This window comes from Juglans microcarpa x Juglans regia, chromosome 3S, assembly GCF_004785595.1.
Source record: "Juglans microcarpa x Juglans regia isolate MS1-56 chromosome 3S, Jm3101_v1.0, whole genome shotgun sequence".
NCBI classification, from domain to species: Eukaryota; Viridiplantae; Streptophyta; class Magnoliopsida; order Fagales; family Juglandaceae; genus Juglans; species Juglans microcarpa x Juglans regia.
In genome coordinates this window covers 12,137,026-12,160,605 of record NC_054599.1, presented here as the reverse complement: position 1 = coordinate 12,160,605, position 23,580 = coordinate 12,137,026, and the positions used below count along the sequence as shown (strand labels likewise).

At 39.1% G+C, this 23,580-nt stretch overlaps 1 protein-coding gene and 2 long non-coding RNA genes across 3 annotated transcripts; all 3 read left to right on the top strand.

Moving 5' to 3' along the window:
• The first annotated feature begins 10,242 nt into the window (after positions 1-10,242).
• LOC121257134 lies at positions 10,243-22,986 on the top strand. The gene is made up of 8 exons (XM_041158037.1): positions 10,243-10,467; positions 10,595-10,721; positions 11,387-11,462; positions 13,331-13,403; positions 13,813-13,908; positions 14,175-14,225; positions 20,524-20,886; positions 22,585-22,986. The coding sequence occupies exons 1-8, from the start codon at positions 10,399-10,401 to the stop codon at positions 22,918-22,920; spliced, it is 1,191 nt and encodes a 396-aa protein (XP_041013971.1). The 5' UTR covers positions 10,243-10,398; the 3' UTR covers positions 22,921-22,986.
• LOC121257135 lies at positions 16,072-16,278 on the top strand. The gene is made up of 2 exons (XR_005939159.1): positions 16,072-16,214; positions 16,248-16,278. It is a non-coding gene; the product is annotated as an uncharacterized LOC121257135 (long non-coding RNA).
• Positions 18,082-19,127, top strand: LOC121257136. The gene is made up of 2 exons (XR_005939160.1): positions 18,082-18,439; positions 18,598-19,127. It is a non-coding gene; the product is annotated as an uncharacterized LOC121257136 (long non-coding RNA).
• Positions 22,987-23,580: the final 594 nt, after the last annotated feature.

The window sequence follows — 23,580 nt, the reverse complement described above, 5'->3', positions numbered from 1 at the left end:
GAGGTCAATATTCTTCTGGGTCCCCGCCCTTGAGAGTTCACCAACACATGCCTTCGCCCATTGCATTTGCTCCTTTAGGTGCTGGACCTCTTGGGTGAGTTTGAAGTGCATAGACAACAACCTCGAGCACTGTTCGGTGACCGAGGCCCAATCCCGTTGAGACTCCTCTAGCTTTCCCCGAGCAGACTCCAGCTCTGCCTCCCGGTGACCAAGTTGCACTCTGCCACAGCACGAGCCTCTTCAAGGCATTTGTTCGTTGACGACCACCGGCGGATGTTTTCCTCAGCATTGTGCAGTAGGCCTTTCAGAACATTCTTTTTCTGCTTGCGCCTCACGGCGATCGTCTCTAAGAATTGGTTTTGCTCCTTCATGTACTCCACCTCATTGATCAGCCCTCTGTGCTCGGTCATGAGGTCCTTGATCTTTTGGGCCGCCTATTCATCTTGTAGTACCTAAAGTGGCCCAACATCCTGAGCTGTCAGTTGGCCTCCTTCAACTCCCCCAGGTCCTCACCAATCGTCACAACCAACTCATCTATGTCTTGCAAGGAAAAGAACAATTAGAAACATCAAGGTAAGGGGCCAAGAGGGCTCAACAAAGTAAGCAGAGTGAAGGGGAAACCTATCTGGGCGAAGAAAGGTCGCAGCATCTGGGCCACCCGCTTGGTGGCCGTAGCCCAGGCCTTATACAGGTACGAGGCTGGGGCCCGGCTCCACTCGACCCAGTTGGAAGAGGAAGGGTCGGCGACCTCCAGCTGCCAAGAAAAGTTTGGGAGCTTCTTGGCTTGCGGCCCAGGTGGAGATCGGGGAACCCCTGAGGGAGAGACTCTCCTCTTCTTCTACTTGAAACCAGTAGTATGAATGCATTCTTTTTTCTTCTTCTCCTCCCCTTTCTCCTTCTGGGCTCGCGGCCCCAGAGGGACTTTGCTCTTCTTTTTAGCACCTGGTCTTTGGGGTCATCTACGGAGCCTCGTGGACGATGTCCTCCCTCAGAGTGTCTTCGAAGGACACGAACAGCTCGAACGTACTAGGCCCACGAGGGGGGTGCGTGAAGGAACTGTAGAAAGACGCCTGAAGGTCGCACTCATCTTCCCCTTCCTCGGGGGAACAAGGGGTCGAGGAAGGAGCCAGCAGAGGCAGGCCGGGGGCCTACCAAAGAAGAAGAGGGCCTAACGGTGGAGCACGAACCACTCGGAGACGATGTTGTGCTCCCCCAGGTTGAGGGGATTGGAATCTACTAGCACATGTATTCCTATTGTCCCTGTTCACGAGTTTCCTGGCCCCGGGGCACTTTAGCACGACTCCTCGACTCCCCGACACGACCCCTAAAGGAAGAGGAGCCTTCGGCCTCACTACCTGGATTCTTTTGGGGCAGATCGTGACTCACCTTCAGTTGTTTTCCCTGGCCGCCATAGGAGCTTGATGCATGCTTCCGATCTTGGGGAGAGGGAATCTCATTGGCAAGTAGTCCCGAATGTTCTCGTCAGAGAGGGCCAGGTCAGTCTGCAACTCCTCAAGATGAGCCCTCACCCAAGCCATCAATATTTCTAGACGGGCCTCCTCCCTCTGGTTCAGTGTGAGGCCCAAACTCTGTGAAGAAGGAAGAAACCCCCAGACTGCCTAGACAGGATATTCCTTGTGGGCTGCCTCCCTCTCAGGGAATTCCCAGCCTGAGCCCGAAACGAATAAGTACTTTCGAGACCACTCCTGAATGCTCGCGTGGCGCTGCTGGAGCGAAGCAATCTTCCAGCCAAGAGTCTGAGCCTAGAAGCTGCATATGCTCCTTGGCTAGCGGTTGATACGGTACACAGACAGGAACTCTCGAGCCATCAAGTCGAGGTACTCCTCAATAATTCCATTAAGGGTCATCAGGAAGATGATGTAGCTGGACACCAAGAGTCGCCACGCATTGGGGTGGAGCTGCACCGGGGCTAGCCCGAGGTAATTCAGAACCTTGAGAATGGGGTGACAGAATGGGAGGCGAAGACTGTTTGCGAACATCAAGGGGAAGAGGGCCACTTGAGACGCCGTATCGTTGGGATTCACCGTGTGCTCACTCCCTCTGGGAATTTCCAAGACGGCGAAGGAGGGGATGTTGTATTTGGCTTGGAACGCCTTGAGGTCAGTGCTGGAGACTGACAAAACCCAGCTTTTCTCCGTAAAGCGTGGAGCGACGATATTGGAAGAAGCTTTGGGAGCCATAGTAGTAACAGGAAGTGAGGGGAAGAAGCTGACGGATGCGGTACATAAAGAGGAGAGGGGGATGGTACTAGAAGAGGAGCAAAAGGCCTGGGAAGGGGAGGAAGGCGCGACGGTAAGAGAAGAAGTTGGGAGAAATTGTCGGGAGGTGGAGCTCAATAGAGGAGGGAAAGGCTCAGAGAGATGGAAGGAAGAAATAGAGGAAGAGGAAGGAGATTGAGGACTTATATAGCCATGGAAGGCTGGAAGGTGATCGGGAAACGAAGCGACATTGACAGTGATGACATCAGCGAAAGCCACATAGATCCAGTAGCTGAGGTGACGACATGGATGGCAGCCATCATGTTAGGCTTGTGGGGGACATAGACCAATGGGATTCCCAGGATGTGGGGAGGGAGGCAGCCGACACGTCCAATCAACCGTTGGGAGACAGAAGCACCAGGGGAAACGAGGAAAGGCATTCATTGCATGGACATATGGCCTCGAGGACTCGAATCAAAGGGAGCCGAACGAGTGGCCTCAACTGGCAGGTGGCTCATTGAAGACGGAAGGACCACAGGAATCGAGAAGACGCACACATTGAATGGACAGGTGGCCTTGGGAACTCGAATCAACGGGAGCCTAACGTGTGACCTCGAGAGCTCAATTGACAGGTGGCTCGTTGAAGACTGAAGACAGACAGGCCACGAGAATCGAGGAGACGTAGAACTGGCAGGTGACCTTGAGAAATTGACGGGCGACACCATTACTGAGAGATATATTGAATTCCCACCACATTTTTGTGATAGGAATTCGCGGGATACTGTGAGGGGGGCCCTCTCAAAGGGGCCCAGGCCCAAAGAGATCAAGCCGCAGAGACCCCAAGCCCCCAAGCGGAAACCTAAAGCAGGCCAGAAGCCCAGAGCGAAAAATCCAGGACCGAGCCCACGACCACAGGCTCATTCGGTAAGGATATGGCACCGAGCTCGGCCATGCCAAGAAGCCCACCATAAGGCAGTGATTGCCTCGGGACTCGGTGAACTATCGAGCCCTACCATAAGGTACATTACAGACTATCGCCCCTAGACGCAAGTGGTTGGGCATGCCAGACCCGAGACACGTCGCATTCAATGCATGTCAGGGAACCCAGCACGCAACAACGTGTTGCCAAAGGTATCGTAAGACTGCTCGTAGCACGACCTGACACCCTGCCACGGCAAGAGGGAGGGTGGTAGTAAGTCTGACCCGAGCACAACTTGACACACCATGATCTCCCTTGACAGTTTGAGCCGCGACTTGACACACTGTCATGGCATGAGAGTGGTAGCAGGTCTGACCCAAGCACGGCCTAACACCCCATGATCTCCCTCGGCAATCGGGTCCAAACCAGGCATAAATAACAACCATCCCTCCCACGGGAAGGCTCTTTAAACCCTTTACTATTTTTCCAGTTCTCTTAGCTTTCTTCAACACCCAAGTATTCTTCACTGACTTTGGCATCGGAGGGACCTTGGATGTCACCGGAGCCCATTCTTCCTCTTAGCTACAGGTTCTGTGAGCTTGGCTGTCGTGGTACTGCTTGGGTTGCGAAACACGACATCAACATTGTAACGCCCGTCCTTGTGGTGGGACTTTTTACAAAATGATTTTTAGAAAAGACGACGGGAATTACCATTCGATTTAAAACTTTTTGCGTCTATACCCAGAGTGCAAGACTCTACGTTATAAAATAAAATGTGCTTTGAGAATAAAAGAGGTTTGCAGCGGAAATCATCAATTTTAACAATAAAAGGCCTCTCATACATTTAAATCCTCATGCTTAACTTCCGTGCTCTTCCCCATGAGCCATGTCCACCTGACGCGTACTTCTCATTCAGTTCTTGGGGGGAAGGGCATACATAAAAGCTAAAATGAGTCGATGACTCGTAAGCATTACTTCATACAGTTAAAATATAACAACATAGGTTTTTATTCATGCATTCATCATTCATACATACTATTCGTACATGCATGCGTGCATACGTGCGTTCTTTTGAAAACATCACTGGACGAGATTTTTCGTTTAAAAATGAGCTTTCTTTTTGTAAAACGTTTCTTCCGTCAGTACCTTCATTTCTTAAAAGTTTGTGCATCCATACTTTTATGCATTCATCCATACTTTCTTATTACTTTCATTGGCCGGTACACACTGTCACGCCTCATGTATTGGGGCTAATGGTCTTCTTTTGGACCCGGACTCTGCCCGTGGCCATGGGTTGGGAATCCCTTTTCATTCATGTGGCTGTTACGTATCTTCATACAATAAACGTTCATTTCATTTCAGTCCTTTCAGTTCAGCCCTTTTCATTTAACAGTTGATTCATGGAAAAACGTCATTTGAAAGCATGGGCTTAAACATCATCATTTCATGAGAAAACATCATTTGGGACGTAAGCCCGAAAATCGTCTTTCATGCATTCTCATCAGTTCATGGATTTTCTTAGAAAATACATACAATAGATACAGCGTATAGTCATCTATTCATATGCCTACAATTAATAATTTTGGTGCGTAAAAAGGAGCTGCCAAGGAAGGCCGTACATATGTATACATTTCAGCACTTATACTTAGCATGTTTTTCTTGTAAAACATGTAAGGCATCATAAAGAAAAGCGTTTTGTTTCATTTCTTGTATTTTAGAAAAACTCTAGAAGAGTATGAACGCAATACTTACCTGGACTCCATGCTACTTCATATCATGCAGTCCATTCATGTGCGTGTCAGATGGCAACCTACATGCATACACATTACCTTAGTGTCATTCTCTATCTAGTACATAAGCAACTTAAACTTAGAAGACATAAGCTACACTTCACTTGGAATGCTCTCCCAAGTGCAGGAGGGTGTCGCGTAATAATTATGAATAAATTCATAAATCATCTCCTTAGGAAAATTTATTTAAAATCAAACTTGTTTAAAATAGTAAAAATATTCACAAAGAGAAAATAAAAATGATGGTATGTGCAATGGATGGAAGGGTGCAACAAGAATGAAAAGGGCACTAGTCATGGACTAGATTCATATTTTTGGATTTTTGAGTGTCGAAATGAAATGTAAAAGACTAACAAATTGAAATTAACAATCAAAGAATCAACTAAAACTAAACAATCTTAATTAATTTGAAAATTAAACAATAAAACTGAAATTATTTAAGTCCTAATTAAACTTTAATCAATCTAATATGCAATGGAACTATGAGATGAGGAATACTAAGCTAAGAATTAAACTAGATTAGAAAGTAATTGACAAAATATGAATTGAAAATTGAAAAGCCCAAAAATCAAGATTCTAGGGTTCATTCTTGTATTCAAATCACAAATTCTCAAAATTAATCCATAGCAATTGTAATTACTGTTCAATGAAATCTTAAAAGAGCAAGAAAAATAGCGACATTAAATAAAATAAATAGCAAATGAATTGCCCAAATTTCTAACCCAAAAATCTCAAAATTACTCCATAAACTTTAAACTAAAATTAAATAAATAGTAGAGAGTAAAAAGAGCAAGCCAAATGAATGGAGATGGAGGTGGTAGGTAATGGAAGAGGTGGCTAGAGCGACAATTGGACCCTGGAAGAGTTCTTCAAATGTGGGCGTTGCTCTGCAAAAGTCTCCAATTTCGTGCTAATGAAATGCTTAAATAGGGTAGGAAAGAAACCCTAATGTCTTCATATTCTCTCACACAAAATCGCTTAAATTTTAGGACTTAACTTAGCAGCCACGTTCGTGCTCCAGGAGTTCGAATTTGGAAATCCTTATTAGAAACAACTTTGTAGCCCTTTAAGATAGCTTTCCAACGCTATCAATCCGATATTTGAGCAGAAAGTTATAATTAAAATACTAAAGTGTGTCCATTCTGTAAACTTGACTTTTCTCAAACTTTTCATTTCTTAACCTTTTGGTACCTTGACTTTTTTCAAACTTTTCATTTCTTGACCTATAAAAACAATAGAAATTAAAAATTAAAAAAAAAAGAATAAGAGAATCTCAAAAATATATTATGCATGTGAATGAACATTATCCAATTAAATCACAAGTTATAAAATTAAGCATAAATATTGCCATTGACCAATTTAAATCACAACTCAGATTTATTCATCTGAACTATTTTTCCATCTAAAACCAATAATAATGTAATGAAATAAATAAAATATATTGGTTCTAAATGTATAAAATATGCAATAACTCAGCTCAATCAGAGACCACTTACAGTCACTACCTCTTCCAAACTCAATGTTCTTGCCTCAAGTGCTCATCACTAAAGTGAATCCATGATGCACTTTAGGATTAAGACACTAAGACATTCGTCTTTATTTTCTTGTTAACCACATTCCGACGCATCTCAATCCTAACAATACACCCGTCACTACCTTCATGCATCTTAGCCCACACTAAATCCTCATTCTCATCCATACAAGCCACATGACTCTAAGCCAACTCTGAGGCTTAAGCACCGTGTAACTGTACTTAGGACAGATTACCCATTACATATGGTGAATCTGTCCGGCACATGTGTCTAACCAGATCACACATGTACCTTACCCCTTTATCACCTGAGACTAACATATAACATGTTGATCACTTGCTCGAAGGGACAAAGGTCATACTTTGATACCAACCTTCTCTTAACCTAGCTAGCATGACTCTTATTGCTACCCGTCCCTTTTGACAGTTCATCCCAACTCTTAACACGACATGACTCCGTTCACAACCACGCCTTATGTCATGTCATATAGCTCGAGATTACTCCCAAGTTACACCGTGACCTTGTCACCTCACCTGACATCCCACTATGCCATTCTTACGCCAACTTCTAACTCATCACAAGTACGATTCCTCACGTACTCCTATCACATCGTGACATCTCGTCACGATCCCACTGCGCCATGCCTATCCTAACTCCTCACCCGTCATAAGCACGACTGCTGGTAACCATGTCACTTCATGACATTCCTCAGTCATGCTTTCACTGCGCACTCTTACACTTGTTCTGCCACTTCACACATACTCCCAACCATAAGTCAATTACGATGACATTTGTCATCTCAGACTACAGGCTACACTATAACTACTTTGGGACACTATTCGACAGTTCCCTACAGTACTCACCACGCTCTACGCCCATCAACCACACAATCATCCTTATCTTGGCGACACGCCACACAATGTGTCACTGCACCTCTTGGAGTACACTCCACGTATACTCCATTTTCACATGCTACGTCACATCACCACTATGGCGTACATGCCATATGGTGCATCACTCCACCACATAGAGTACACTCCGTGTGTACTCCCTTCATACACACTACGCCACACACAGAGTACACTCAGTGTGTACTGTTTCCATTCCACATGCCACATCACCAATACAGCACATACTCCACAATCATACTACACAGCACAGTCTACAACACTTCACAGCACACTTCCCAACTACGTTCAACTCTTCACAGTGCACTACACAGATATGCCTAACACTTCATAACACATCACATCACAAAACAACGAACTCCACAAATACTAACAACACAGTCCACAACCTAATCAACTACTTAACATCTAACATAAATAATGAGGGATAGAGGGTTATACCATCGATGGGATAACCCGTGCATTGCTCGTTGATCCTCACGGTCGATGATGTCGGGAGGGTTGTAAGTGGCGGCTAACCCACGTACGGTAGCTGTTTAGGCATTTAGATAACTAAGTGTGGTCTTGGAAGGGCTCGTGCTGGCCTTGTAATGGTGGCAATGAGCGTAACACGATGGATCTAGCCGTGTATAGTGGCGGTCAGCCACGCGCAGTGGCTGTCACCATGCGTAGTGGTTGCCCACCACATAAAGTGGTGGTTTGGACCTAGGGTTCGGCTAAGGGAGGTCAAGGGAGGCTGCTGGTGGAGCCGTGGACGCTCGGTGGTGGTGGCATGGCGGTCCACGGTGGTGGAGGTGAAACTGGCCGTGTGTGAGGGGGAGAGATGCTGTGAGAGAGTGAGGGAGAGTGAGGGAGCATAGGTGGCAGATCGGGGCCATGGGTGGTCGGGATGTGTCGGTGGTGGCCTTAGGATGCCGAAGAGGGTGGCCACACGCCGTGGGTGGTGGCGTACGACGGTTGCGGGGAGAACCCGTGCAAGAGAGAGGTATATTTCGAGGGAGCAGATGGCGGGGAGATGGAGGCCGAGCTTGCTGGAGGAGGATGGCCGGTGGGAGGGGAGGCTATCGTGGAGGTGGTGGCACTAGAGGATGGCGCACAGTGGCGTAGCAACATCAAGCCCATTCGGGCTATGCACTGCCGAGAGAGAGGAAGAGAGAGCGTGAGAGAGGGAGACCGGTGTAGGGGGACTTGCCGGAGTGAGGTGGTGCCGGTGGAAGGGGCAGTGAAGCTCACCGGTGCACGGCGGCGACGGGCTGGGTAGTGGAGGAATCGGGTGAGAGGGTGTCGTGCAGTGCAAGCCGAAGGAGAGAGGGAAGAGAGAGAGAGAGGAAGGAAAAGTGAGGGAGAAAGAGAGAGGGGCTAGGGTTTTATTCTAAAACCCAATGTCTGGGGATCTACGCAACAATCTAACAACGGACCTCAAACACTGATTTAAAAATGCTTAAACGTTAATTTAATTAAAACACTGAGAGGAATTAAGGTAGAATATTATTTAAACTAAATATTAGTTTATAAAATAATATTTCTTCATCATTAATAAAATGATGAAGTCTTGTTTAATATCTTTAAAGAATAAAATCATTTAATTTAATTAGAGTTTTAAACATAATTTAAATGTCATAATGTTTTAAATAACTGGAATCATTTATATAAAATGATTCCCCACAATTATAATATTTTTGGAGCTCTTCAAATATATTATAATTGAGTTATTTAAAATATTACTTAGTTAAATAATGATGGAAATATTCCATTTAGAATACACATAACTTCAAAACACAAAGCTAGCTTTAGAAATCATATAGTATCTTTAAAAACACGCTATCGAGGCCTGACACGCATAACGAGACTCTTAGACACTAGAGAGAAGTGGACAGTTACGTCCTCTCCTCATCGTAATAAATTCTATCTCTGAAATTTGCTTACGTCAGAAAGAAAGAACATAAGTTAGAAGGAAGGAGCGGGATGTTACAAACATGAACAATTAATTTAAAAAAAATCTATTCATAAGCCTCATACACTTCACACTACTATTTTTGTGATTTTTTTTTAATTTTTTTCTCTTACCAAATATGTGGTATATGGATGATGAGTAGAATAATTCAATTGTTTTAAGAATAATAAAACCAAAAACACCATCTACCTATATTTGTTTATAGAAAAATATCTATATAAGGTCTAGTTACTTTCATAAAATTTTTCACTTCATCATTACAATTTTTTTAAATTTTCACACAAAATAAAATAAAAAATTCAACTTGTTTAAATATCAAAACAAAAATAATATTAAAAAAATATATTAAAATAATATTTTATATAATTTTTAACTTTTATCTCATCTTATTTACGAAAACAAACGAGATCTAAATCATCTTTACACAACGTATCACACTTGATTTTTTTTTTATTTTTTATAAAAAACTTTTCTACTTATCATCCATACAATATACATTGAGTAAACAAATAAATAATCAAGTCTGTTGTGTAGTGTAAAGATGATGAATAGAAGAATTATATTTTTTAAAGAGTAATATTAAATATAATTATAAGTTATCCAAAAATCATGCACTCATTTTAAAAATAAATATAATTTATCTGAATTTCTTTTGAGTGGAGTTATTATGCTGCCTCACTCTTACCACTGGGCGTATTGCCCAATGGTTTTTTTTTTTTTTTTTTTACATTTTTTTAATACATTTAAATATTTTTAAAAAATATAAAAGATATACCAATATATTTAAAATAATTTCCTTAATCATTAAGTAAAAAAAAATTTTTTTTAACCAGCAGTCAAAATAGAGAGGCATAGTAGTTTTATTCATTTATTTTATATACAGATGCAAATATCATTTATTTATTTTTAATGTTTCTAATTTAATTATTTTAAATTTGAATCTTTATTGTATTTGGTGAGTTTTTAACCGAAAAGCTGAATTCAGATTTTGCACTGGAGGCGACCGCGGAGCGTGGAAAAGACTCGAAGAGTTTGCGAGTGAACAGAGGCACGAGGAAGCTAAGAAGGCAAAGAAAATGGCGGAGGCGAAGCAAAAGCACCCTCGTCTGATCCTCCGCAATTTCCTTACCCCTTTTCAATGCAAGGTTCGTCGTCACCACCATGCATCATCATCAGTTTAGGTATATAAATTCTGCATAAATACACGTGTACAGAGCTGATGATCGTTGATTTTGTGTGTGGGGTTCGGGTCCACCGTCCACAAACAAACAGGAGCTGGAGTTCATACACAAGAGCAACAGCACGGTTGGTTACAGACCCAACGTCTTCTCCACCACACTTTCCCATCTCATTGCCACCAACTCCCCACACCTCGTCATGCCTTTTGTTCCAATCCGAGGTAACCCACAGGCTCACAGAAAAACCCATAGAAAAAAATCAAACTTAGTGATTCCGACTCGTTCTTATACGTTCGTCTTGGAGAGGCTTATTATTGATTACGTCATTGAAACTAGGTTGAGAACCCTCAGTTTTGGCGAATGAGAAAGTTGAGAACTTATTGCAATGGCTACCGAAAGAAGACTTTATATTTGGTCGTTGTTTCTTTTCAAAAAATAATGGAAATTGGCCTTAGCATGTCGAATATGAAGAGGTGCTGGTCTCAGCCATCTGAGTATTTGATTTTGATTCTATTATGACCCGAATGAAGTAGCACTCTAATTGTTTGTTGAAAAGTTAGGGGAACCGAAAACAACAACACTCTGGATCTTATACTTATATATTCTTTTAATTTTGTAGAAATAAAAAAGTTTCAAGTGGCCAAAAGCAGTCCCTCTCCTCTCATCGTTTCTTGGATACCAATTTCTAGAGCTGCATTGTTGAGATTTAATTTTCTTTTATTTTACGACTTTTCTTTCTTTCCTTTTTTATCATTATGGAATCCGCCATATAGAAATTGCATATATTTATTTTTTATTTCTCACATCTGCTTGCTATTTTTCAGTCCTTGTTGTGTGTTACTCAAGTATGTTCTGCAATCTGATGTTGTACTTACTTCAATAACAGAGAGTTTAAAAGAGAAGGTAGAGGAATTCTTTGGGTGTGAGTATGAGCTCTTTGTTGAATTTACTGGTTTAATCAGGTTAGCCAACAGCTTCCTTTTTTAGGTGATAATATTTGATACCATATGTTTTCAGAAGAGTCCTAGATTCAAAATGTTGGGGCAAAGTAGTATCCAGAATAAAACCTCTAGGGGTTGGCTCAAGTGGTAAAGGCCTTGGGCTTGGGGGTATATTCCCCCAAGTCTAAGAATCAAATCCCCTTGGATGCAAACAATCTCTAGGGGCCATTGGACTGGGGGATTTTTCCCTTGAATTACCCGAGGTGCACTAGCAGGAAACTCCTTGCCGAGGGCCTGTGCACCCCGGGATTAGTTAAGAGGCTGTTCCCGGACAGCCGGTGCCAATAAAAAGAAAGTATCAGAATAATGATCAATTTCTTATATAAAACAGTGGAATATAAGTTAGCTTGTTATCAAAACGAGAATATTCTTTGTAAGTTACATCTTTTCTGTCTGAAAACAATTATAAATAGTTAGCAATGTCGATGGGCTGGCATCATTCTTAACTTGACCGAGTAAGAGTCAAAAGCCTTTTGTCAACTCTGTTTAGATGGATTATTTAACCAGTACTATAGCCATGTTACAGTGAGTGGGATTGCCCCCACAGAAAGTTGTAAAATTGTTGGCCTTCTATCAACAGTAGCATTGAGATATTAGATTGTATAATTTTGTTTTGATAAGTAAGAAGTATTTTTTTTTAGATTGTATAAATGGGAATTTCACCAACTGAAAAGAGTTTTCTGTAGTCAATGATAACTCTTCTAAACAATTTGGCATCCTAGCAGTTTTAAAAACTCATTTGCTAATTAAGTACAGAAGAACAAGATGAAGAAAAAGGTTTTTAAAATGGTGGTCCCTATCTGTGTAACACCACTTCCTACATTAGGAATATGAATAATCCACGTAGAGTGGGTAGGCTATAAAGGTAGTCATGGGTGCTTTACTTATCAAAAAAATAAAATAAAGGTAGTCATGGGTGCTAAGTCCTACTAGATTGAGTTGAGTTTTATTAGTGATTCTGGAGAAGCTCCAAATTAACTAGTCATTTTGGGGTTGTAGTCGATATAAGGCTACATGGTGTGAAGGTTAACCATGTGATTTTGAAACACTGCATGACATATAGAAACGTCAAGAATTAAGAGGGGGAGTTTGTAATGCCCCTAATGCTTCAATTGAAATATGAATAGTGACATAGAGAGAGTAGTTTTAAACGTAGTCATGGGTGCTAAGTCCCACGTGGGCTATTTACTTGGTAAAACTGGGCTTTAAAAGTGATCATTCTAGGAAAGTTTTAAATTAACTTGTCTTTTTCGGGTTATGCACGGATGTGACTAGCGCTTAACTTAAATCGTTACAGTTTGTCTTGCTAGAGACAAACAAAACTGGGAAAAATGTTAACCCAAATAGTTTGCACGATAATGTTACACAAACACAGATAAAAAAACAACATGAACCAATTCATTTATTTATTTAGATTTTGCTTTATCAAGTTGAAATCAATCTCAGCCCAGCCACTGTATGGCAGACTTCATAGGTTCTTTGAACTTCCATTAAAAATAATTTCCCTTCTTTTTTCTATCCACAAACTGCAATCTAATCAAATTAAATAAATCATGCAAATTTTTGTATGAGCAATAAATCATGCAATTCAGAAAGATTTCAGACACATGCCAGAAAATTAGCAAATTATCATCCAATAGGATTCAGTACACACCAAAAGGAAGCCCTAGGATTCGGGTTTGACATCGAGATTTTATTTGATGTGTCTTTCCAACGTTTAAGTAAACAGTACCTTGTTCTTAACTGTATTGTGGAGTAATCTTGCAATCTTCCAGTTTTAGCAATTTTTGTCACTTATATATCTGATGAAGTTTCACATTATAAATCAGCTGGTGCAGAGGGGCAAGCATTGGATGGCATAGTGATGATAACAGACCCTATCTTAAACAACGTGCCTTTGCGGTGTGTATCAGCTTGTTTGGCGTCTCATATCACTCATGTTTATTTCTTTGTTAGTCACTTATCATTACAAGAAGCGATTTTGTTGTTCACAACCTATTTGTTGAGTGGTGATGTAAACCCTTTTGTCATTTTTCAATCTACTTATCTTTTATTTGTTGGCCGTAAACTATCTATTTCTGCCACCCCTCCCCATTTCTTTCGGTCAGTTTGCCCCATACGGTCTCTTTTGTTTCTATCCTTTTCTTTGGAATTTTCTTGTTCCAGTTAGCTCATGTACCTGAGCTATGCCTAGTTCTCATCAATAAAATAATATTTTCCGGTCAGAAAAAAAATCTTGTTCCAGTTAGATCTATTTTTAATGTGATACCTGGTTCTCCTGCTGACAATTTCATGTTTGGGTTGGTCAAAGGCAGTCTGCTATTTGAACAGTTTTGGGAAGGATTTCACAGGTGGACTTTTTCACTTCCAGGATGGGGAACCAAGAACTGTTGAGCCCTTGGCTGGAGTAAGTGAAGTTGGTTATGGCTCCTTATGGTATCTTTTTATTCAGTACTTGCCATCAATGAAGGGTGGAGAGTGTCATAAGCTTTGGATATGATCATCAGTTTATGATTATTCCATGTCTGAAAGGAAGAAATAATGAAAATTTCTAACCATTCACTGCAGTGCTTGAAATGGTTGTTTCTCAAGTTTAGTTGGTGCATTATTTGTTTTATAGAGTAATTTCAGTGAAGACCTGGCAAATAACATTATGTTATTTTGTTTCATCAGGATGTTGTGATGTACACAGCTGACGGCCACAACATTCATTCTGTTGATGAGGTACCCTCATTCCTTTCTCTTTCTCACTTCTAGGATAGAGAACTCAGTCTTCCATTGTAAGATGCAAATTAAAATCTAATGCGGTTTGGATATCCCTTTAAAATTGTCATAAGATTGTGGCTTGCGCTGTGCATGTTATTTGCAGTATTGTACACCTAGCGCTTCCACGTGTAGATGAAATATGGGATGTGGACTTGTTTCATTATTGGTGAATTGTATTTTTAAATGACATGTGAGTCACGTGCTTATTTATTTACTTGGTTTGATTCTGGTCTTTTAGGTTCTATATGAAATATCAAGCTGCGTTTAGATGTTGAAGTGAGTTGAGTTGAGATGATAAAATATTGTTAGAATATTATTTTTTAATATTATTATTATTTTAGAATTTGAAAAAGTTGAATTGTTTATTATATTTTGTGTTGGAATTTGAAAAAGTTCTAATGATGAGTTGAGATGAGTTTGGTTTCCAAACGAAGCCTCACTCTGTCCAGTGTGAAGTGGGTTGTCAAGACTTTAGGGTAGGTTCTACATTCAAATCTTGGGAAGTGAGAAAGGAAAAAGCGTTTTGACACTTGGTTTGTCAGTGAGGCTAGTAACAAGAATGAAAATTAAAATGGGCAAGAGGGGGCTTATATATTGTAAAACTATTTTTATTTTCTATGAACCAATCCAATTGGCTTCCTTATATGTATTCACGTGTTCTTATTTCAAACAAATAGGTGGGATATATCATCCTAGTTAGGTAATACTCATGTATACGTCCTACGTACTTCGGCTATATTTATAGGCTGCTATCTAATTAATGAGACTTTTTGATTACCTATCAAACAAAAATGTTGATTACCAATATTTTTGTCTACATAAATATGCAGCCTCAGCCAACAACAGAGACACCACTTTCCTAGTTCTATGCCCATCTTTAAATAGAATTTTTGTAACTTTCAGATCTCTTTGTGTAACATACAGGTCCAAATTTAGGGCTTAAAACTAGTATTTTATTTATTTATTTATTTTTATTGTTTTATATTTTTATTATCATTTTAGAAAATGTGCTAACAGATAGATTAAATTAGTGATTCCTTCCCTATCCAAAACCTTTGTATACTTTATCCATTAAGTTCCTGTGTTAGACTCGGTTTCCAGTTTGAGATTAACTCCAACTCAAACTCTTCAAATCCTCTCAGAATCTGTATCCTCGTAAGAATAAGTTCCTAAAGTCTAGGCAACTTCAAATTTCAGGCAATCTCCTGAAGGTTCACGTTGTTCCCTCCCATCGCCTATAAGAAACCCACAAAGCCTCTGAATTACACACACAAATTGCTAGAGAAAACTCGTTTACGCAGAGAAAATAAACTTACTCCCGCAAGCACCACCATAGCCCCTCTCGGCAACCAAGAGTCACCTCGCAAGACCACCTCCCACACCACCACAGAAAACGCCGGCCAACCTAGTCCCGTTGCACTCACTCCCTTCCGGTAAGCCCATCACCGTCGGCCACTAACTTCTTTCCCTAGTGTTTTTCGGCTTGTTGGTTTTCTCTCTAAACTCTCTCTCTCTCGCCCTCTCTCGGTGTCGCACCACCATAGGGACCCCCAGTCACGTCGCCGGTCACTCCCAGCCACCCAGAGCCGCCGTCGCACTCAGCTCTCTCTCGGTGAGCATCACACAGCCCCTCTCCTGTAAACCTGTTTTCTTCTTATTTCTTTTGCTTCAGTTTTCCCAAAATACCCTTTCTACTAGGCTGAGTTCTATTGGGGCTGGGTTTAGTTGTAAGTTGACTGGCTTATAAATTTGGTTGGACTTGTATTATTTCAGAAACTATAGTATTAGGTTAAGTGGTTTGATTTCATACGGGTTTGAGGTTTAAACTGGGCTAATTTTTAAGTAGGCCGAAGCTTTTAATTGAACAAATATATTAGTCATAGACTCATTTTTATAGATAAGTATTTAAGGGATTTTAAAGCATAATTTTAAAGTATAATTTTTAAAGTACTTATAAAAAAAAAAGTATAATTTTTAAAGTATCTTTTGAGTCCATTATTTAAGTAATATTCCAATCGACTTTTAACTAAGATTTGTATAAAATTATTAAGTTATATTTTAAATATAAGTTAAGGAATATGTTATGAGTTTTGAATAATATTATTATATATGATTTTAAGTATTTAGAATGCTATGACACATCTTTCTAGAAAGGTTAGTAACGATTAGTACCTCGTATAGATAACGCGCTATAAGTTGAAAATCAGGAAGCAATGCTAAGAGGTAAATAGTATGATCATATAAATGCATGCATACTGTGATTATCATTGTTTTGTATGAAAATACGATGTGCTTATGATGGTTGACTACTTTATGCTAAGAGGCAAGTCAAGGTTAGATTCCTCTTATGATCTTTGATGAAATATGAGATTATGCTTGAATGAATGAATTTGTTGTTCAATTGATTGAATGTTACTAAAATCATATGAAAGCCATGAGATGTTCATGTAGTAATTCAAGTATGCCATGTAATGGAATAGCCAGATTATGCAAGCCATGTTCATTTAATACTTAGATTATGTATGCCATGTTCATTTAATACTTAGATTATGTATGCCATGTTCATGTAATACTTAGATTATAAATGCCATGTTCATGTAGTAGTACTTAGATGATGGATGCCATGTTCATGTTAGTACGTAGATCATGTATGCCATGTTCATGTAGTACTTAGATCATGTATGCCATGGAATGTCATAAAACGTTCAGAGCATGTTATGTCAGGTCGTGTTATGCTACGCCATGTATAAGAAAATGCCATCTTATGATATGTCATGATATACCATGTACAAGAATACGCCATACCATGCTATGCCATGTACAAGAATATGCCATGTTATGCTATATCATGTACAAGAATATGCCATGTTATGCCATGCCATGGACAAGGATATGTTATGTTATGCTATGCCATGTACAAGAATATGCCATGTTAGAAATGTTCATGAAGTCCAATAAATTCTAATGCATTAAGAAAGATAAGAAATGTTACGGTGCCACGGACTCAAGCGTGGTTAACCACAAGTTAAGTGAAACATGGACTCAAGCGTGTTTCACTCCATGTATTTCAGTTAAGTGAAACACGGACTCAAGCGCGTTTCACTCTATGTTACCCAGTTAAGTGAAACACGGACTCAAGCGTGTTTCACTACATGTTATTCAATTAAGGGGGAACACGGACTCAAGCGTGTTTCCCTCCATGTTAAGATAAGATAAACAAGTTATTATGCATTCACGTTACATGTTTGTTCTAATTATGTATTCTTCCGCTCATGATTATGAATATATATGTGCTATGTGGATATATGACGGTATAGGTATATATGTGAAGTTTTCTTTTAGAAAGTGATGTTACGTGTATGATTGAGAATTTATGATGCTATATGTATTTGTTAAGAGTCTTCAGAAATTAAATCCATGCTAGGTCAGATTATGTTTTTCAGTATAATGTGCTATTTACTGAGTATTCGACTCATTTTTGTTTGTCTTCCTATTTTCTTTCATGTCTAATTTTTACAGATGACGTTTATAACGATGCAGAGCTGGATGGCCAGGAGTAGATTTAGTCTAAAGAATTAGGAAGGAATAAGTGATATTCACACAAGAATTAGATCTCTTTTACGTCATTCATAGGATTAGTCTATGTTCTTTTATTTTATGTTCGGTTTTCGAGACGATTATGTTTAAATCAGTTTTAACAATTTACCGTTTTTCAATAAATGAGGTATTTCAGGATATGAATCTCTTTACCAGGCAATATGTTATGAATGTTAGTAACATCTTTATCCTATGGGAACGGAGTGTTACACTTTGGCATAAGTCCTGCATTAGCTTGACCAGAAGTTTTGACTTGGAATAGTTACCTGGAAAAGATCACATTATAAGTTAAACTTGTTGCAGTCCTTGGAGAGTTAGAATCCTTCGTATTCTGAGGTATATATAATAGCTGTGATGTGTATAGCTATGAAGATACACAAATATTTAGGTATGGGGACTTTGTGTATGGAGACTTCATAGGTATAGTGGCTTCGAATAGGTAACATTATGCGTTAAAGATGTTGTGGTCGGAGAGTTATAATCCTTCGTATTCTGAGGTATATAGTAGCTGTGATGTGTAAAGCTATGAAGATACACAAATATTTAGCTAATGCGTTCAGGTATGGGGGCTTTGTGTATGGAGACTTCATAGGAATGGTGACTTCAAAAAGGTCACTGTTCCTTATGTCTTAAACATGCTTGGAGAGTCAGAATCCTTCATTTTCTGAGGTATATAATAGCTGTGATTTATATAGTTATGAAGATACACAAATATTTAGTTAATGGGTAAAAGGTATGGAGACTTCATTTTTCTTGGACTTGGGTACAGCATTGGAGTACATCTAGGGTTCAGTCCAAACTTCAGCAAAAGTATTAAGTTTGAGATTAGAAAAGACAATGATGAATGATGATGTATATTTTTTCACATCTACGATGATGTACGCTACCACCTACTCCGACCCATAAACCCCTGATTGATTCTTGTCCAATTGTCTGAAAGCCTGCCAAATAAAATGAGAAAACTTTCCGTCAATTACTATGCAGCAAGGGTTTTGGAAAAATGTTGAAAATCTTCTTCTAAGAAAACATTCTTACTTTAGGTGTCAGTGGTATTTGTAATTTCAACTGGAGTTCGAACACTATCCCATTCCAACACCTGTTATATTGTCATTTCGCCATAGGCATGATGATGGTAAAAGTGAGACTGTGAAACCATAACGCCCCCAACCCCTTAGGGTTAGGTTCGTATATTTGAAGTTCTCAGAGGCACCTAAATCGTAAGGTTACTAGAGTAATTACTAAATGCTTGCAGTGAATGATAAACCTCTACTTATTCCATTGCCTGCCCATTTCCTCACCAAATCCCTGTTTTCTCTTTCTCCCCAAGTAAGACTCTTCCTCCCTCTCTTCTTCCCCATATCCCTTCCTCTATATTCTTCCCTCATGGTTTTTCCTTTGTCAAGTGAAGCATCAGCAATCCTGGTCACTTCTCACTGTGTCCTCCTCCTTCCTCTATTTCTCCATGTTTGGACCCAAGGTAAGAATTCCTTGTCTCCAAATTTAAATGTTGGTTGTAATTGCTTTCGTTTTTCTTGATTCTGGGAGTATACATGAATTAAATGAAAAGCTGGAAACAGAGCTGTTGATGAACGCTAGCCAAAGAATGGAGCACCTTTCTTTGACCGTGAGTGATGAGACCAGATTAGAGCTAGAGGCGAGAAAGGCAATAAAAATACTTCCTAACTTCTCGATATAAATTTCAAAATAAAGAAAAATAAATGTTGCTGCTTAGCAGGGCTTGTGTTTGGTAAGGCACTTAGCTTAAAGCTTTTACTTATGTGTCACAGTTCAGTTTACAAGGATTCTGGAGGTTCAGAACAGGGAGATCTTAGTTAAACTGAAGTACTTGTGTTGAGGTTGGGCTGGGCTCAGTGGCTTCTGTGGGCTCGGATTGCTAATGTTTTCTTTACTTAGTTTTATTGTATTTCTCTATATGGGCTTGGGTTGTGTTAGTAAGCCCAGTTGCTTTATCCCCATTTATGTTTATTTGCTGTTAGGACTTAAAAGGCCCATGGCCTCTAGTTAGCTCCCCGTAAGATTTTTAGGATTTTCATGGGAGTATATGTCCTCAGATGCTGGATGGTGTAAGACATTCTTGAATGTTATTCAACCTTCTTTATCATTTTCTCTCATTTATTCTCTCTTTTCCCTCTCATTTTTCTGGAGGAGCTCTCCTCGAAGAGAGCAAATCATTGTTACCTTATCAAGTTCTTGAGGTGTGTTACATTATGGTTGGTTGAATAGCCTGCTTCCTTTACCCTACGTTTCTGAAAGGCTTTGAATTCGACCAAACAAGCAATTTAAATCCTAAGAAATGTAAATGTGAATTGATGTAGGTACGGTTCTTTCTCCTACACCCTATTTTGAATGTGGGCATTGAGAGGCCTCAAAAGTGATTCGCTCATGTTCCTTTGTTTTCATTTTCATTTATATCTAATCCTTTTTTTTGCCTGTTCTGGCTCGGCTATGCCTCCTAGCCGAGCTATTCATTCTATTTAATGAAATTGAGCCATGCTGTCACCGTAGATCTTGAACCAGCCACATTTTCTGAGTTGTACCATCTGTTACTTCAGTTTGAATCTCGCCTCATGCTGCTATGTCTTGGTATTTTGTTATTCCAAGTCTCAGCATTTTGTCATACCAAATTATTATCTGACAGATAACTGGTGGGGAAAGACTTACGCTTACGTTATGGTTTAGTCGTGATGCATCCCATGACGAGGATGCCAAACTTGTTTCCCTTCTCTCACAGAGGCTCTTACACAATAATGTGCCTGGTCCATGCCTACCATTGCTGGCATCCAGTAACATGTACTGGTTTTCTTTGGACCAAAGTTCTCATCGCCAGTTGGGTTTTGATATATGCTGGGCAAGACTGCATGTTCTTGGCTTTGATGTTTACTCGTATCAAGACAGAAGCTGTAATTCAGATTTTTCAGAGTTACTGGCGTTGCCTCTGCAATTAGCAAGGGGTATTGAGCTGTTCAATGTGGAATTTGTCAACATTTTGCATGCTCTTCAGGTATTCTTTCAATGCTCCCTCAAAGTGTACTATTTTTTCCTCGTTGATGTTAATGGGACAACTCCCTCAAAGTGTACTATTTTTTCCTCGTTGATGTTAATGAGACAACAAATGGTTATTGATCATATTTTTGTTGACTTCTAAGGCCTCGTTTGTTTTTGCAAATGAGATGAGTTGAAATTAAAGTTAAAAATTGAATAAAATATTGTTAGAATATATTTTTTTAATATTATTTTTATTTTGGGATTTGAAAAAGTTGAATTATTTATTTTATTTTGTGTGAGAATTTAGAAAAGTTGTAATGATTAGATGAGATGAGATGAGTTAAGAGAAATTGTGAAAACAAACGAGACCTAAAAGAGCTTCGTGAGTTTTGCATGATGTTCTCTTTGCAACTTATATCTTATTTGATGCGGATTGATTCAGGATTTTTATGCTTTATTTTGTAATTCAATAAATGAAGTCACAGTCTAAGTAGGATTAGGGTACATTCAGAATCTAGTTGATATTAGGAGTCTATTTGAATTTTTATCTTTTATTTGAATTTCATCTCATTCGGTGTTCTATTTGAATTAAAAGTTATACTATAGTTGTTAGTCTATTTAAGCATCTTTTGCTCTTATAAGAAAACAAAATTTAAGCATCTTTTGTACCTAATTGAGAGATTTTGAATGGAATAAAATTTATTGAGAAAGGATTTTCTCTCCCTCCTCTCTCTTCTCTGAGCTTCTTCTCTATTCATTCTCTTCTCTTTAGCTTCTTCTTCCTGACTCTTCTCTCTCGAGTTTCTTTCTCTCCTAAGCTTCTTCTGCTTCTTTGTCATTCTCTCTGATTGCTTCTTCTCTCCTCTTGTTTCAAAACTATTTTTCTATCTTAAAGTATTCCGTGCTATAACATATAACTGCATGAAATATCAAGCCTTTTTTCCTTCTTTTTAGTTGTTCCTTCTTTCTTATCCCTTTCTTCCCCTTCAAGAGAAATCTTGTATAAACGCTGGCAACAGGGTGGCCAGGACAGTGGTTGATGTTTGTCATCCTGGCACGTTCCCTTGCATATATAGAGGTTCCGGGTTTATGTAAAAGCTGTTATTTGTGTGCTGGGAATCAACCCAGCCAAAGAAACTATTCAATAATTGCTTCTTCAAAGTTTAGGAGTGTTCTCCAATTGGCAGGATATAAGGACTCGGATTTCTGGGCAATTGTTATAATGTAGCACTTTTCTTTTTTAATATCTGCTCATAAAAAAAGATTCTTTTTTAATGTCTTATTGAATTCTTCATGGTGAGAATTTTGTATAACGAGATTTCTTTAGAACATTCAGGTCTCATTTGGTTACACTGTTTAGATGAGATGAGATAAGATATTTTATTGAAAATTGAATAAAATATTATTATAATATAAAATTTTAATATTATTTATTTTTTTGGGATTTGAAAAAATTGAATTGTTTATTATATTTTGTGTAGGAGCTTGAGAAAGTTGTAATGATTATATGAGATAAAATGAAATGGTTTGGTTTTGTGTAACCAAACCAGCCAATCACCTAATGCTGCTGTCTCGGTATATTTTTGCTAAGAATTGTGCATATTCCCTTCGTCACCATTTGCATTAAGTACCTGTCTCCCAATCTTTCTATTTGCTTTAAAACAGCTTTCTATTCAGGGTTTCTAAACCGGAAGCCATTCAATTTGCTGACCAGGTTGCGCAGTTTTACTGTTGGAAAGCCTCCGCGGTGCATACATCCAAAGTCCAAATAGACCATGGAAAGGTGGGAGTACTCTCTCAATCGCATATGGAAAAAATTAATCGGTTGAAGTCTGTATTATCGAAGGATCATCAGCAGGCCGAGATGTTCTTCAGCTGCATGATTAGCAATGAAAGCAGACAATATATGTTCGATTGGGCAGATTTTGCTTCCGCATTTGCTGCATGGGAAGATTATTCCTCGCAGTTACATGAAGAATTTCTTAGAAGCTTACCATACTGGAGGACCCATCAATCAATATTTGAAGTTCCATCGAATGGATCTTTCTGATCAACTTGTACATTCTTTTAATTTAACCTACTCGAAATGCATGATACCAAAAATTTACCCTCTGCCTCTTTTGGGTTTTGATCTGCTTTAAAATCGAGCAAGAAATTTGGTTGATTTCCCCGACTAGAAGTGCTTGCTATACTTAAAAATGGACGGCAAATCATGAAACTATACTTATTTTATTAAAAACAAAATAAAAGGAAAAATTTTTTGAAATTTTTTTAAGACAATGCTAGGGGATCGAGAAAAGTGCTCTGCATTGTACCGATAAGTGTGATTGCACTTTTTTTTTTTCAAACATTTTTTAAACACTAAATATTAAGAAAAAAAGTCACAAACTCACTAAAACTCAATTCTTTAATCATTAAGCAAAAAAAATATTGGTCATTTTGGAGGGCACCATTCTCGATCTCCAAGCATTTTATTTATTTATTTTTTCATAATGCAAAACACTAGACTTGCGGGTGGATTAGATGACTAACTTGGTTCGTGTCCACATTAACCGGGCAGACATGTTGCTTAGGCCCTGGAAAAATTTTTCCAAAATAAAAATAAACCAAAGTCCAGCACAAAATAAAAAAGAAATCAAGCAGAAATTTTTCCAAAATCAAAGTAACAAACCCAAGTACAAGATCGATCTGTACTTGGATCCGAGCATTT

Excerpts from the sequence above, each read along its gene's own strand:
- LOC121257134 (XM_041158037.1), top strand. The coding sequence starts at position 10,399 with ATGGCGGAGGCGAAGCAAAAGCACCCTCGTCTGATCCTCCGCAATTTC. Across the intron at positions 14,226-20,523 it reads ACATTCATTCTGTTGATGAG|ATAACTGGTGGGGAAAGACT; the intron begins GTACCCTCATTC and ends ATTATCTGACAG. Across the intron at positions 20,887-22,584 it reads ACATTTTGCATGCTCTTCAG|GTTGCGCAGTTTTACTGTTG; the intron begins GTATTCTTTCAA and ends TTTGCTGACCAG.